We start from the raw sequence: 17,964 nt of genomic DNA, 5'->3' as shown, positions 1-17,964 counted from the left end.
TCCAAAAGGCAATTTTGAAGAAGGCAGTCCTTAAGATGTCATCTGTGCCATTCATTGGATGGGCTAGTAGAGCAAGAGCCATACATAAATAAATGAGAGCTCTCATTTATGTCTGCATCTCCTCATCATCTTATTTGTCTAACAGCCTCTTCTCTACCATAACCTAGTGGAATTCCAGAGGTTTCACCAGGAGGCCTCTTTACCCACTAGTTTAAACATCCATGAGGCATTGTATGTCCTGTGTTCCTTAGGTGGATTGGGTTATCATGGACCCACTAAACTCCACAGATCTGTAGGTTACCACAGACCCTTCAGCCCCAGTTACTGACTAGGCCACATGTCCCAGTTCATTTGGGTCCCCATAGCTTCCCCTGTGTGCTAGGGGACTTTATGCTTCTTTTCCAGCAGAGCTTGATTACACAAAAGCAAAACTACCAACCTAAGTATGAAACACCACACTTCCCTTCTGTATGAAGGGCATTTTTTGAGACAATCTAGAAAAAGTTACTGTCTGTAATGACTTTTCAGGAAGAGTTTTGGGTCCTAAATGGATGATCACATTTAAGTGTGTCTCCTATACATGATACAATTTAACATAAATGTCAAGTAGGAATGGATCTACTTGTGAGATGCATGGGTACAAGGCTATTTTTCTTGTTTTCTTTTTAACCATAAAGCAGTAGAGCTTGGAATTGAATGTTGCCTCTACTACATATATTAAATATCTAAATGTGCATCTCTTTATTTCTCCAAAAGAAAAAAATGTGTGTGTGTGGGGGGTGTGCCTGGGTGGCTCAGTTGGTTAAGCAACTGCCTCCAGCTCAGGTCTTGATCCCAGAGTCCTGGGATCAAGCCCAGTGTCTGGTTCTCTACTCAGCAGGGAGCCTGCATCTCTCTCCCTCTGCTGCTCCCCCTACTTGTGTTCTCTCTCTCTCAAATAAATAAATAAAATATTTTTCAAAAATAAAGAAAAGAAAAAAGAAGATGTTTAAAGGCTCTTCAAGGAGTGTTGAGTACTGCCCAATACTATGCTAGATTTGTAACTTCCCTATACATTATAGAGCTGTGTGTGTGCCACACCCATAGCCAAAACAGCAATTATGTAAAGTGACACCAGCGACCACCGTTAATTATGACATTTTTATTCAAGTGTTAGAATATGGCTATGGCAGAGCAATTCAAGGTCTCCTAAGAGTAATAAATTCAACAATGTACATTTGGATACTCACTTCAGGGACATTAGCTGTGCCCATTAAGCATACCTTTGAGTATTGTAATCTCACAAGGGGAAATTCAGAGGCCCCTTTAGAGGCTAGTACTCTTACAAGGGGAAATTCAGAGGCTAGTAGCTGTCTCCTTTCTGTGCTGGTATATGACTTGCAGTCAATATAGGATTCTCTCATGATGCCGAGCAGTTGTAAATCCTCATCTATAGACTGTGAAGAAACTATTAGCACTCTCGTTTTTAAAAAACGTGCTTGTTATTTTTTAAAGTACTTTTTAATATTTATCTCAATATTGCAACAGAGTGTATTAGGAGTGCATAGTCTTGGGGCATCTGGGTGAGCTTAGTCTGTTAAGTGTCTACCTTCAGCTCAGGTTATGATCCCAGGGTCCTGGGGTTGAGCCCCATCCTCAACCCCACCCCTGCATCAAAGCACCCCTCTCTGCTTTGTCTTTGGTGGGGAGCCTGCTTCTCCCTCTTTCTCCTCCTCCCCTCTGCTCATGCTCTCTTTTGCACTCTCTTGTGCTCACTCTCTCTCTCAAATAAATAAACTCTTTAAAAAAGAGAGTGTATAGTTTTTATAACCAGTTACAAAGTACTAAAATGATGAAGACAAAATATATTCTTATCAAAACTTTGTAAATAAAAATATGTGTAAATACATTTTTTACTGTCAAGATAGGGAAGACCTTTCTATAGATGACAATAAATCAGACAAAAATGATCTAAAATATTGATAGGTTTGAATATCAAAAACTTTTAAATTTCCAGAGAGAAAAAATACATTATGACAAACATTAAGGCAAGTGATACATTTGGAGAAATTATTACAAAATATTTACTAGGGGGACACCTGAGTGGCTCAGTGGTTGAGCATCTGCCTTTGGCTCAGGCTGTGATCCTGCATGGAGCCTACTTCTCCCTCTACCTATGTCTCTGTCCCTCTATCTCTCTCTGTCTCTCATGAATAAATAAATAAAAATCTTAAAAATATATATTTACTAGGTAAAGTGTTAACAAAAAAATCTTTTTATAAATTAATAAGAAAGAGAAATATCCTGATAAAATAGGAGGATGAACAAATAGTTCATACCATAAAAGACATGTGAATGCCAATAGACAAGAAGAGATGCTTGCTGCCACTATTAATTTTTAAAACATCAATAATACTCAGCTATTAGAAATGACAAATACCCACCATTTGCTTCAACGTGGATGGAACTGGAGGGTATTATGCTGAGTGAAGTAAGTCAGTCGGAGAAGGACAAACATTATATGTTCTCATTCATTTGGGGAATATAAATAATAGTGAAAGGGAAAATAAGGGAAGGGAGAAGAAATGTGTGGGAAATATCAGAAAGGGAGACAGAACGTAAAGACTGCTAACTCTGGGAAACGAACTAGGGGTGGTGGAAGGGGAGGAGGGCGGGGGGTGGGAGTGAATGGGTGACGGGCACTGGGTGTTATTCTGTATGTTAGTAAATTGAACACCAATAAAAAAAAAAAAAAAAAAAAAAATTCAAACTTTGGTATTTACAAATAAAGTTTTATTGGAACATATGAAAAAAAAAAAAAATAAAACATCAATAAAAATAATAAAATATTATTTTAACAATCTGCTAAAGATGAAAAATTGTCAATAACTCATATTTGTGACCTCATACACTATTTGTGGGGCTGTAAATTAGTAACGCCTCTTTAGTGAGCACTGGGAATATAGACAAGTTACCTTCAGCCCTACAATTCCAAGCCTGGGAATTTATCCCAATTAGATCATCAGTCGAGTACATGAAAGTACATGATAATATATTCACAGAGATGTTCATTGAAGCATTGCTTAGAATAGTAAAATCTGTGCAATGATGAGAGGTATATTAAATACATTATATAATGATGTGTTAAATAAATTCCTACAATGAATACTGCAGAATCAATTAAAAGAGGAATATATGCCTGTGTCTATAAACACTTCATCAAACTATTGATAAATGTGCAAGTAACAAATAAATATGTGATTTGAGCCTATTTATATAAAACCATGTGTGCGTGTGTAAAGAGAAATGCTTAGAACTACACTATCTAAACACTAGAAATGAAAAAAAAATAAACACTAGAAATGTTTAGAACTTAACTTGCCATTGACCTCATGTAGCTATTTAAATTTAAATTACAGTAGATTAAAAATTCAGTTCTTTAACTGCACTAGCCACATTTCAAATATTCACTAGATACATGTGGCTAATGGCTATCATATTAAACAGTTTAATTACCATAGAAAGTTCCATTAGACAATGTTGGTCTGGAAAAATGTTCTACAACATATTTTTAGTAGTTGCTTCCGGCAGGTGAAATTTGGGGTTAATTTCATTTCATTATACTTCTCTAAATTACTTGAACTTTTTATGAGTATGTAATACCTTCATATTCAGAAGTTTCTTTTATCTGAAAAAAAAATCACCTATCATTCCACCACATAGAAATAAGCACTGCTAGTTGTATTTCTTTCAAGTCTTTGCTCTCTTTACTTATAGAGTCAAAGAATTAACACCACATGTACAAGGGTTCAGTGTCACTTTTATAGCTGATATTATGCCATAAGTGCTGTATCCTATTCTTTAAAACTCCTCAAAACATCACTTTAAAAAGCTGCATATTCTATTCCATTCTGTGTGCTTAAATGATTTTAGTTTTACATGTTGGCCTGAAAATACTACTAAAATATTTGAGAATTTTGCAAATCACTTGGATTTGGGGAAGCTAAGCTCATAAGAAAAGCAGTGATTCATAGTTTTTTCATTATATGTAGAGACCTCTCGCAGATCACAATTTGATGATGCGTTTTTTTGTCCTAACTTACTATTCAAAACTGCTTTCATACAAGAGAACAGCCTTAGAAATCAATGTTTTTGATAAAGTGCCTTTAAAACTCAAATGCCCCCTTCCACTACTGAATTTAACAATACACAGAATTTTTTGTTAATATCTGTCTCCTGTAGAGATTATCCAAAAGGTGTCACTTCTCGTTAAGTCCCTTCAAAAGCTGGTCTTTAAATGTATATATTTCATTTGGCTTCCTTTGGCTATATTTTGATAAATATAAAATGACTTTAACATGGGAATAAAAGAAAAAAATGTTAGGGATTAAAGGACAATGACCTGAAATCCATGGAAGAGGAGAAAGTGTAACAAATCTACTTGACATGTTGACGTATTTAGCATCCTATCTAGAATAAAACTGGAATCAGTCTTTGTTTTCTGTAGCCACTCACTGGTAGATAAGACCTTTGCGAACAGATTTATGATCAGGGAGTAGGAGTAGTCTCAAAGGCACCTCAGATTTAGTGGATTAAAAACCAAACTCATTATCATTCCATCTACTCCCCCTAAACCTGTCCCTCTTTCAGGCATCCCTGAGCCTACTGACTACACATCGCCTCCGTTTTCAGAATCTAATAGTTATTGCTGCTACCTGCATTTCTTCAACCCCGATACACAATCCAACAACACTTCAAGCTGATTTTTTTACCTTTTCAACTCTGTCTAGTTGCACCACTATGCTACAAGTCCTTCTCTCCTAAAATGCTGCAGGTGCCAACCTGCAATCTTTCTCCACATTCTAGCAAATCACATACTGTCTTTCCTCTGCTTTAAACCCTTCCTCTCTCTTGCTCAAGGGTTTAGAACTCCTTAACAAGGAGAGACATATTCCTAGTATAGTCTGGTCCCCTGTCTACAGAGGGATAGCCCTCTGGTTCATTTCACCTAGGCTCTCTTACTTACTTGGAACTTTGCTGCTCTTTCTCCTGCCACAAATCATTTGCATGTGCCATTTCTCTGCCTGAAGTGCTTCTTACTACACCTCCTACACATGATTAAGACTCTTTCCCATTTTTCAAATTTCAGTTGATCTAATACTTTTTTAGGGAAGCCCTCACTTATTCCATTATATATATTAGGTTCACCTACTAAACCTCTTACATTTATTTACAGACTCTTTGACTAATGCTTTGTTTCCTCACCAGATTGTAAGCACCATGGGGTTTTGTAGTACCTGTTTTTATTTATCAATGTAGCTTAATCACTATGAAAATCAGGAAATTCTACAGTTCAGGACTATGGGAGTTTTTGTTCTTGTTATTTGTTTCTTTGTGGTTTTTGTTTTTGTTTTTTCTGTTGGAAGTCTTAAATGTGTACCAGCAAACTATTAGAAGCAACCTATTCATGGTTCAATGCAATCCGGTTTTTTTGTACTTAATTGCTAAAATTACCCAACAATGTTAGGGAATCTTTAGATAGGAGTGAAACTGTGAAGCAGTCTTCCAATATCTTCTAAACTGTGTTTCACAAGAAAAGTATTAAGTGGGAATCACTAAAGAAGAAAAAAAAGGGGGAAAGTATATGAATCCTCTTACACCCACTTCGTATACTCTGTTTCCCGAGTACCTAAGACAGTGTTTGTTTTGAACATAAAGCAAATATTTAAATGAACTAGAGAACTCAAGAAGTGGAATAATTTGAGTTAGTCCTTATTAATAGCATGATTTGAGTTCTCTTGATAGGAAATTGGGCAACATTACAATTCGAGCTAAAACACTCTGTGCATTAAATGTTGTCTTTATAGGATGATATAAAAACATTTGACTTGCCAGGTTTCAAAGGATTTACAAAGTCCCCTAGGGAAAACTGATAGGGGAGAGAAAAGATGGCTCAGAAGAGTAAGACAGAGTGAGAGTAATTCCCAGTAAGGAATTTTAGAAGATGGGCAGCCTGGGTGGCTCAGCGGTTTAGTGCTGCCTTCAGCCCAGGGCGTGATCCTGGAGACCCGGGATCCGGTCCCGCATCAGGCACCCTGCATGGAGCCTGCTTCTCCCTCTGCCTGTGTCTCTGCTTCTCTCTCTGTGTCTCTTATGAATAAATAAATAAAATCTTTTTAAAAAAGAATTTTAGAAGATATTTTCTTACTTTCAACGAGAACCACACAAAGAGGCACACTTAAGGCAGAGCTTATTTATATGCTACTAGTTATTTCTTATAAAGTAGACAAGAGACCTCCTCCAGACTTGGAATTGTGAAAAGCTTTATACTCCTGTATTTCTAAAGAAATAACTACATTATTGATCTTTGTGCATTGTTAACTCATCTATCTAGAGTAATGGAAAAGAGAAGAGATGTAGATAAAACGAGATCAATCTGAAAATCAAATAATATTTTTTCTTGAAATATTTTTAGAGACTTTAACAAACATATTCACAACTGTATTTAGGCACTTATAAGGTATCCATTTACTTTAAATTCCTTCAATTATTTATAGCGAACTGAAAGGAAAACTTCTCTAAATCCATACAATCCTTTATAATTTTAACAAGGGAAAGATATAGAGCTAATAATCTTTTACTGCCAATTTTCACGTCATCCTTAAGTTAATCATGTTAGTCACCACAAAATATATGGTGGCACACTACTGTTTGCAGATTTTATTTGGGTCGCCACATCAATGCTTTAAGATGAGCAGGCATTACTATCACCCATATTGTGTGGACGCTAATCTGAAACAGCAAAAAACAAGTTGCCTAATTTTCAAAGCTAGTTAAATATAAAAGTTCTAGAAATGACTTGTTTTCTAGCTCTTTTTGAATTATGCTTTTCATGGAAGAATAAATTAAAGAAAATTTAAAAATTTAAATGCATAGGAGTAGAATATAGTCAGCCAAATATACATGAACCATAAATGTATAAATATAAATACAAATATATGTCTTGCTTGTTGAGTCATAAAGTAAATAAATATATATGTAAGTATATATAGTAAAATACTCTGATGCCATTAAATTATTCAGATACCCCCATATTGTCTTTCATTTTCAAGCTACTGATTTATTTTTCAAGTACTCACAGCTTGTTATGTGCTACCCAGAACACTTAAAATATAATTAATCATTTATTCCCATAACAAACTTTTTAAGAGGTCAATACTAGTATCCTCATCCCACAAATTAACAAACTGAGGCATAGAAAGATTAAGGAAATCTCAACAGACCGCATTGCTTTTAATTGGCAGAACCAAAACTCAAAGTCAAACAGGGAGGATATAATTTCTACTATCCTCTTCAAAGTGTCAAAAGTCTTAGGGAACACTTGGATTTTCCGGAAACTGCAAAGGGAGCATTGTTTGTGTTTGTCTTTATTAAGGAATTACTGAGCCTTTTTTTGGTTATGCTTCATTTTAACTTCTGTTCTGAGGTTCCAGAAACTCTTTTGGTGCCATTGAAGGGGTACTATATATCAAGTACCATGTAAGGAGGCTGACATTACAACAAAATAGGAAAAGAGGAAAAAAAAAAAAAAAAACTCACCTGTAAAGGATGCACACACCAGGGTGAACTTGGTTAATGTATCTGCATTCTTTTAACAAATGAGCCTCTTGGGCAGCCCAGGTGGCTCAGCGGTTTAGCACCACCTTCAGCCCAGGGCCTGATCCTGGAGACCTGGGATCGAGTCCCGCGTTGGGCTCCCTGCGTGGAGCCTGCTTCTCTCTCTCCCTCTCTCTGTATCTCTCATGAATAAATAAATAAAATCTTTAAACCCCCCCCCAAAAAAAAAAACCAAATGAGCCTCTTTATTCTTCCAAAACTTGGGCACAACGACATTGAGACTTATCTAGAAGCACCAACTCCCTCCCAGAAAGTTGGAGAAAAATAAAATGAGTTTGACCATCTTAGTGAGGGAGCTAAACAGGAAGGGACAGGTGATGTCCAATAGCCTGCTTTGCAAGTACCATGACCCCTTGGGGCACAAAGATCTTTATGCACTGGAGTGGCAGTGGCAGGCACATATGAATTTTGCTGGTGTTTAGGTGGTTGCATTTCTCAGAGAGTTACTACTACAACAGTGTAACACACATTTTCAAGGCACATATATTCCACCCCTAGAGAGGACCTGCAGGGCTCCCATATATGTGTGATAATGCTTTCTGGCCATGATGCAAGAAAACACCCCAGGAGACACTCTTCACCAATGATAGATGGGATTTAAAGGATCAGTATTCTAGTTTTCCTAACACTCCTTGGGGAACGTTCTCAAATGTGTTCTTCACAGTCTCTTAGAGTGGCCCTGAATGGATGGAGCCTCAGTTGCTCAAAGTGGTAAACCTCTCATTATCACAGTTTATTGGCTTCCTCTCTTCCCATCTCATTTTCTCATTCCCTCTTCACCCTTCCCGTTATCACCTCCAAATTAACCTACTTGCCTCCAGATTGTTCACTCATGTCTGCTTCTGGAGCATCAAGACAAACATCCTATTAGCTAAGCAGGTGCATTGCAATCCAGCTCAGATAATGCAACTTCTTGAAATACTGTCTGTACAGCATTTTTCCAGTTGTGGCAAATGTCCCTTGAACATCTTCACATTCTGGGACTAACTCACTTGTTCCCAGGCATCTGGGCACTTTATTTTAATTCTTTTTTCTGCTACTTCTGAGTGTCAGCCATCTGAACACCTCCAGCACCCTCTTTCTCTTTCTTTTCTTTCTAGCTTTTGAAAATATATGAAACAGTGCTCTGAGCTTGTTTATGGAGAGGAGAAAAACATCAATCAGTTAAATTTTTAATTAATCACTAGAATGCTATTTGGACATTCTCCTTGAATTTTCTCTCTTCTCTGTGGCCATTCCCAAGAATAACCAAACCCTTAGCCACGTGGATATGTTCATATTCAAAGGGAATATTTTGGGGGATGGTTGTTTTTACATTTTTCCCTAAACATTTTTTTATTTTATATTTCAATAGCATATTAACTTTAGCTCTATCAATTCATGCCTGGCACCTTTGAACTACTTTATTTTGGATGGAGATTCATAGGCAGGCCAACTATATTTTCTTTTCTCTATTGGTAGATTTATTTGTACACTCCAGTTCCCCATGAGTGAAGACTGTCTTGATACATTCATCACCACTCTATCCAAACAAACATAAATGATCTTGTTATAATACCATTGTGAAATCTGAAGAACAGTACTTTATCTGCTCTTTTTTTCTTTCTAGTATTTGCCTATAGTCACTTTCTTTGTCATAGTCAGTTTGTTTTCCTCTTGCTCCCTCCATCTAAAGGAATGGCTGAAAAATATCCAAGCCTCCCTCACCTTTCACTTACAGGAAAAAAAAGAAAAAAAAAACGCCTACACATCTTCCAAGTCTTCCTCTCTGCATAGGAGAATGTTCACAGCACTGTATTTCAGAATTGTGGTTCATGCAAGTGGATGGTGTTTTATCTGAAAAGGGTTGCTGGCTATGTCAGCTGCCTAAGCTACTGGTACATCCTGAAGAGAATGACATTCCTCATCACATTCATTAAAAGGAGAGAGAAACTTTCATTTTATTTTTTTAAGATTTTATTTAAATTCCAGTTACTTAACTTACAGTGTAATATTAGTTTCAGGAATGCAATATAGTGATCTGATACTTTCATGCAACACCCAGTGCTCATTATGCCAAGTTTAGTCTTTAATCTCTATCACCTATTTAACCCATCTCCCCCATCTTCACTCTGGTAACTGTCAGTTTGTCCTCTATGGTTCAGCCTATTCCTTGGTTTGCCTTTCTCTTTTTTCCCCTTTTGATAATTTATTTTGTATCTTAAATTCCCCCATTTGAGTGAAATCGTATGGTATTTGTCTTTTTCTAACTGATTTATTTCACTTAGCATTATATTCTATAGCTCCATTCAGATTTCATTCTTTTTTACGGTTGAGTAATATTCCACTGTGTATATATACCACATCTTCTTTATCCATTCATCAATTGATAGACACTTGGGCTGTCTCCATTATTTGGCTATTGTAAATAATGCTGTTATAAACTTTGGGGTGCATGTATCCTTTTGAATTAGTAATTCTTCTGTTCTTCAGAGAAATACCTAGTAGTGTGATTGCTGGATCAAGGGTGGTTTTACTCTTAACTTTTGTGGAACCTCCATACTCTTTTCTGGAGTGGCTGTGCCAGTTTGCATTCGCAACAGCAATGCAAAAAGGTTGGTTCCCTTCATATCCTTGCAACACCAGTTGTTTCTTATGTTGTTGATTTTAGTCATTCTGACAGGTGTAAGGTGAAATCTCATTGTAGTTTCTATTTGCACTTCCCTGATGATGCGTGATATTATCTTTCCATGTGTCCACTCGCTGTGTGTCTTCTTTGAAAAAATGTCTATTCATGTCTTCTGTCCATTTTTTTAAAAGATTTTATTTATTTATTAATGATAGACACAGATAGAGAGAGAGAGAGAGAGACGGGGGCAGAGACACAGGCAGAGGGAGAAACAGGCTCCATGCAGGGAGCCCAACGCGGGACTCGATCCCGGGACTCCAGGACCATGCCCTGGGCCAAAGGCAGGCGCTAAACCACTGAGCCACCCCGGGATCCCCCTTCTGTCCATTTTTAATTGGATTATTCATTTGGGAGATGATGCGTTTTATAAGTTCTTTACATATTTTGGATACTAACATTTTCTCAGACATGGCATTTGCAAATATCTAGGGAAGAGAAACCTTTAAAATGAAAAGTGTGAGGATAAGTATTGATTCTAAGGGAATTTGTTAATCTTTTTTTTTTTTTTTTGAGAGGCAAATATTAAATTCAAGTTTTTGATGGAGAACCATCCTGGATATTATGTTATATTATATTATGTTAATATCTTTTTTTCACAACAAAATTTGAATAAAGCATAAAAAGAGATTGCTCTGCCTTCAAAGAAATGGTAGCTTAGTATCTACTAAGTTTGGCCATACTTTTTAAAAGTCACTTAAATAAACAAGGAATCTGTCACTTTATTTCTGACTATTTTACTGTGTGTTAATGGAAAGACTTTCATATACTTGATCCATTATATGAAAGATGGATTAAAGTTACATTCATACAACTGTAATTCATGTTGAAAATATTGCATTAAGTGCTGAAAATAAAATTAACCAATATACAGATTGTTCCATAAGCCTAAAATCCAATAAACATATATTTCATGGAGCTGAGTAGGGTATATGTTCTGTACCAAAATTTTTCTGGTGTCAAAAATGAAATGTACAGATCTTTAAAAGGTATTTTATCTTGCAGATATCAAATATACAAATAAAGTAGCTTTCCTTTAAAAGTCATATTAAGGAACAAAGCTTTTAGCTCTTTGAAAAATCATCCTTTGGCTTGTGTTTATCCCTTCCATTAATTTCCAATGTTTTAAATGATACAATTATAGTAATACATGCTGTAATGGCGCCATGTGTCTCAGGTATAGAATGGTCTTTACTTTCTTCATTGGTCTATTACCTAGAAATGAGAGTTATTAACTTGAGTAACTTTCTTTGCAAGAGACATGAAGTAATTTGATCATGAATCCTGATGATTGAAAGAAAGTGAGCTTATTCAGTCAGACAGTCTCCATTTTGTAACCCTTAGGGGAATGGAAGTGATCTAGGACTTAACTCTTGCACAGTGTGGTTAAATTGTAGCTGCCAAAATTCTTAGTTGTCTGGCTAATTCTAACCGTAGAGACATATCAGTATATTCTCAGGGTAAAGCAGGCCTTGAGTGACAGCTTAGTGAAAATACGAAATTCCGAGTTCATCTCTTACTGTTTTCTGAGCTATATTCTTTAGTGTTCTCCAACAGATAAATTTAACATTATTACAGAATTGTAGAGATAGCTTGTTTTCTTTATAAAAATCTCAAGGAATATATATCAATCACAGGGACCAAGAAATGTGTTTGAGTTTGGTAGTAACCTGAGAAGGTAAATACTTCTCTGGAAACTGGTTAGGATATTCAATCAATAAGAAAATCTCAGACAGGGGCACCTGGGTGGCTCAGTCAGTTGAGCATCCAACTCTTGATTTCAGCTCAGGTCATGATCCCAGGGTCTGAGATTGAGCACTGCTTGCAATTCTCTCTCCCTCTGCCCCCCTCACCGCCCCACTCATGAATATGTGTTCTCTCTCTCCCCTTCCTTTGAAAGAAAGAAAGAAAGAAAAAGAAAAAAGAAAGAAGAAAGAAGAAAGAAAGAAAGAAAGAAAGAAAGAAAGAAAGAAAGAAAGAAAGAAAAGAAGGAAAGACAATCTCAGACATAAAATCCTTAGTAGGATAGGTTTTTAGGAGAGGGTGATTTTCATGCAAATTGTGTGTACGGTTTTGTTATTGTTACTACTTTAATTTTATTCATTTTTGAAATACAGCCACTCATATCCCCAGACTTGAGACTGATGTACCCAAAAACAATATTTTTTCAAGGTATTTCTATTAAATTCCTTCTACCTATAAGGACCTCCAAACACTTCGGTGCCTTTGCTATTTATCCTCCCAGATAATTCTCCCTTTGCCTATTTTCTGAGGGTCTCCTCTGCTGAAACAACTGAGGGCAGCTTTCAGTACTTGAAAGGAGAAATATTTTTTTTCAGTATACCCTTCATATGTCAATATGCTCAATAATGAACTCGGGTTTGAGGCTACCATGTCACCTTGGGATATTGTGTTCAAAATGAGAAAACTCAGAGTATAGGTAAAAAGAGAAGTCGCTTGTTAAGGGGGAGAATACTAGTATAACCCAAGTTTGATGTTAATAAAAATATAAAGGAAAAGGACTTGTAAAAACAAATAAAATGACTAATGGTAGGAAAGATAGTAAAATACAGTTTAAAAATTGGTATGGTCAGTCACCAAAAAAGGACATTAGTAAAGAACTTGTTTATTACATACTTCAAACAATTTCTCTATTTACTTCCAGAATTACATAATTTTAAAATATTGTGGTTTCTATTGAAAGAATATTTCTCAAATCTTACTGTGCCTGTAGTTCATGCTCAATACTCTTTTTTATTATTTATTGTACAACATCTCAGATGTAGAGACACTTATATACAGAATGGCTTCTCAGATACCTGCTCCTCCCTGACCTCCACACCTAGTCCATGCAGTTCTGAGAGGGGCACTCTTTAATCAATAACTATATAATAAGTGGGAAAACCTGTTTTTGAAAGACATGAGAGGGCAGCCCAGTTGGCTCAGCAGTTTAGCGCCACCTTCAGCCCAGGGCGTGATCCTGGAGACCCGGGACCGAGACCCACCTCAGGCTCCCTGCGTGGAACCTGCTTCTCCCTCTGCCTGTGTCTCTGCCTCTCTCTCTCTTTCTCTGTGTATCTCATGAATAAATAAATAAAATCTTTTTAAAAAATAAATAAATAAATAAATGACATGAGAATTAGTAAAGTAATACGGACTGAACAGAAGATGCTCTGGTTTTAGAGGCTGTGAGCCAGAAACCTCAGACAATGACCAAAATCCATTCAAGAAATGTATTTTGGTCATCTGAATGACCAAATCTATTTTTCTTATAAATCACAATATCGCAGATAGACTCTGTAATTGTTGATTTTAAATTTGTTATTTATAATTAAAGTTTCAGATGGTTTCTAAGAATTACCTTTCTCTTCCAAGTATGCATACAAAAAAATTAAAGGTACTGATCATTTTCTTTTCTAACCATGCCTCAAACATGTTCAAAAACTATGATGCAAACGAACAAAGCAAAAAAAGTGACAAACAAAAATACAAAGAATGAGCTGGTGGTAGCCAGGAAGGTGGGTGGGGGGAATGTGTGAAATAGGTGAAGGGGATTAAGAACAATTATCATGATGAGCCCTAAGAGATGACCAGAATTGTTTCATCATTATATTTTATACCTGAAACTAATATAACACTGTATGTTAATTATACTTGAATTAAAAAATAAGTAAATCAAAATGTTTAAAAATCAGGATGCAATTAATCATTTCACAGAACAGCTAGAATCATTCTTTATTAGTCTTCACAAAAAAAATCCATTCTTCCTGAATCTTTTCCTTTAATCTTTCATTAATGCTAGAATGCTAAAAATTTCCCCCTTTTTTTTTTTTTGCTATTGCTTGCTTAATAAAATTTCTCCTCTATTCCTCTCCTTTTCTAGGTCATGCAAAATGATGTTCTGGTGATAATATTTGATCTTTCTAGGAGGCCTGATGTTTTTGATAAGTTCCCAACTTGTTAGTGGAGTTGAGGTTTTAGTTATATTAGGCACACCTCTGAAATGGATTTTTCTCTTCATAACTTACCTGAAAATGTTCCTCTTTATGTAGACAAACAGAGGAGAAAGTTTTATTAACTAAGAAAGAATGAATGGCAATAGATCAAATAATTGAGCCGGAAAGGTTTTATTTTCTTTCTTCATTTTTGTTAAAAACCCACTTTTTCGGGATCCCTGGGTGGTGCAGCGGTTTAGCGCCTGCCTTTGGCCCAGGGCGTGATCCTGGAGACCCGGGATCGAATCCCACATCAGGCTCCCGGTGCATGGAGCCTGCTTCTCCCTCTGCCTGTGTCTCTGCCTCTCTCTCTTTCTCTCTGTGTGACTATCATAAATAAATTTAAAAAAAAAATTAAAATAAAAACCACTTTTTCTTTGTAAGAATGCAAATTCTTACATGAATTTGTGAATATAAACCTCAGCAAGGAGATCAAAATAACCAGGCCCTGTTGGCACAGAATTTAGCTAAATAAATAAGAATACAAATCTATTCCTTGCTCAGAAGCTGGCTGCAGATTTGCTAAGTGATTGATTTGATGTTAATTTTCTGCATGGACCTCTCATTTCCAATGAGAGGAACAGGAATTCAGCCAAGGTGAATGAGTCCTATTTTAGGTCTTACTTCAATTTGGGAGGTTCAGAAACCTCCATTTCCCAGCAGGACTAGATCTCCAAGGAATCCTTACTTATGATATCTCAAAGAATGGAACTTGCTCTGAAAAGATCGCAGAAGTTCTCTATGTCCAAATCCCAGTACATTCTGGCAGTGGAATTAAAATGAACATATTCATGGCAGGCGCCGCCATTTTGCCCAGTCTAACAGCCTGTCTTTACAATGGAACTCAGTGTTGGAGAAGGTGCACTCTGTGACTCTCAGCCATGTTTCCGCCTCACGCCTAGATAGCATTACCATGTTTTGATTCTACATGAATCACCTGCTTCTTCTTAATGTGTCATGAATTGAGGAGACATTTTGTATTTCAATATGCGATTCGTGGGATGATTGGAGGAAATAAAGGGAGAATTATGGCACATAAAAATATGCTACTAAAAGATGTATGACAGAGCTGTTGACTGAGGACCATAAGTCTTATTTTTTTCCAAGTTTATTGAGGTTAGTTACCATATAACATTGTGTAACTATAAAATGTACAACATGATGATTTGATGCACGCATATACTGCAATATAATGCTGATTGCCACCACAACATTAGCCAACACCTCCATCACATCACATAATTACCATTTCTTTTTTGTGGTGAGAACATTTAAGATCTACTCTATTAGCATCTTTCTAGTACATAATACGATATTAACTATAATATTAATTGCCATGCTATACATTCAATCCTTAAAATTTATTCATCTTGTATCTGGAAGTTTGTACTCTTTGAATAAAATCTCATTTTCCCCACACCACTGCCCCTGGAATGAACCACTCTACTTTTTTTTCTCTGAGTTCAGCTTTTTAAAAAAATTCTTCATGTAAGTGATATTATACAATATTTGTCTTTCTCTGTATTGCTCATTTCATGTTATATAATCCCATGAGGACCATAAGTTGTAAGAGATTTCTCAGAAGAAATTCTCTCTCTACAACCTTTCATCAGGTTACTCTACCTGTCTGGGCCATGATGGGGTTTGGGATTTCAATCATACTAATTTTTAGTAAGAATAAAAAGCAATTTTGTTTTGCAGGCATTTTGGATCTAATACTTTTGAAACTATGCTACCATGTTGGAATCTCTAGTTATAGACTAACTTTTTCAACATTTATTATCTAGGACCCCAAATTACGTGAACTTTTGGATGTGGGGAACATCGGACGCCTGGAGCATCGCATGATAACGGTGGTGTATGGGCCTGACTTAGTTAACATCTCCCATTTGAATCTCGTGGCTTTCCAAGAAGAAGTGGCCAAGGTATAGTGGATGGAAACTCCTGACATTTGTCACCTCATTCTGAATCCTTATTATATTGTACTGATGCCTGCAAAAGACTGGGTTTTTGTCATATTTAACATGTCTTAAAATTACATCTAAAAATAATTCAGCTGCTCAGGTAGAAGTGTAATTCAAATGCCTCCAAATAATGATATCTACTAAGAATTATGGAGATTTTTCATCAAGAATAAGACTGATGATAATCAGTCTGATCATCTGATATAATTTATTTGCAGGAGAAAATATAAGTGAAACCAATTTTTAGTTCCCTAAACATCTTGTCCCCACACATTGTGTCTTAGCCTCATTCCATAAAACTTCTGACCTGATCTCCATTCAATCCTCTCCTTGAGCAGACATCCTTAGCACATTTTTAACTTCTTTTACTGTGTGCAGTACCTAACCCACCACCATACACATGGTAGCTGCTTAATGAATATGAGAAGGTATTAAACACTTTTAAGATAAAAATTTCAAATAATAATAATAAATAACATCTATTCAGTTATAGACTAGGATGGTAAATTAGACAGGGCCTCTCCATTAAGGACTTGCTAATTTACTAATATGGCAGGCCTTTCGGATACATGCAGAAATAACTAGAATACAGGCAAGATCTATCAAATGAGAAGCTATCAATTTCTGGGAACCCTGGGCTCAACTTTGATGCTTTCTCTGGACCAGTTCAATTGCCATGAAAAGAGTACTAAAATGAACATATTGAAAGAAGAGCTTTCTTTGTTCATGTTTATAGTTCATAGGATTTAATGATGATCTTTATCCTTCATACCTTTCCTTCAAGAGTTAAGAAAATGAGTCAAAGAATTATTTTAAGTTTGTATGTTATATCTTTGCCCTTATAGAACTTCTCATGTGGAGGATAACTATGGGGTCATGTCAAGCCAGTTATCATTATGATTTATAAATATTTTTTAAATATTTTATTTATTTATTCATGAGAAACACAGAGAGAGAGAGAGGCAGAGACACAGGCAGGGGGAGAAGCAGGCTCCATGCAGGGAGTCCGACGTGGGACTTGATCCCGGGACTCCAGGATCACGCCCTGGGCCAAAGGCAGATGCTTAACTGCTGAGCCACCCAGAGATCCCTGATTTATAAATTTTTAACCCTCCATGGTCTGACAGTTCTCTGACCTACACCAAAAGTAATGATCTGAACTCTAATTCTTTAGTGATCATGGTAGAGGCTTATTTCCAACATTTACATAACATCAACTCTATTTCTTATAAAGGAATGAATGAAATGCGAGCCAGTTTTCACAGTCTGAAGTCTTTGGAAACTACTCTCCAAGACTGTGTTACAGACCTAGTCTATTTTCCTTCTAAGAACCAAGTCACCCATTTGCTTCTGAGGTATAACTTATTTTGATGTTTGGATAGACTTCAGTTTTATGAAACATTCAGTGTGATAGCATTATACTTGCCTAGCAAGAGTTTTTATTCTGGTATACTAGTGGTAATCTGTGAGTTGTATATAGTTCATTTCTCAGTATATGACTGGATGGTTGAATGGATGAATGAATATATGTAAATACATATTAATGATTTACAAAATATTTTTAAGATATCTTCCCCAAATGCAACCATATTCAGCTTAAAAAGTAACCAATTCAGGAGATTCATTAACTCTCAGAAACATCCAATAAGTGACAGTAAGTTTTAGGGAGGTTTTTACTAAGAAT

General features: G+C 36.2%; 1 protein-coding gene across 2 annotated transcripts in view; it reads left to right on the top strand.

Annotated features, from left to right (window-relative positions):
* The window catches only part of PLCB1 (phospholipase C beta 1), a 673,888-nt gene that overhangs the window by 411,082 nt on the left and 244,842 nt on the right, over positions 1–17,964 (top strand). For both annotated transcript variants that reach the window (XM_077872243.1, XM_077872244.1), the window contains exon 4: positions 16,104–16,241. In XM_077872243.1, coding sequence (XP_077728369.1) covers positions 16,104–16,241 — 138 coding nt within the window. The remainder of the gene's footprint in view (positions 1–16,103; positions 16,242–17,964) is intronic.

The sequence above is a fragment of the Canis aureus genome, chromosome 26, assembly GCF_053574225.1.
Source record: "Canis aureus isolate CA01 chromosome 26, VMU_Caureus_v.1.0, whole genome shotgun sequence".
Taxonomy (NCBI): domain Eukaryota; kingdom Metazoa; phylum Chordata; class Mammalia; order Carnivora; family Canidae; genus Canis; species Canis aureus.
This window is presented reverse-complemented; position numbering and strand designations above follow the sequence as displayed.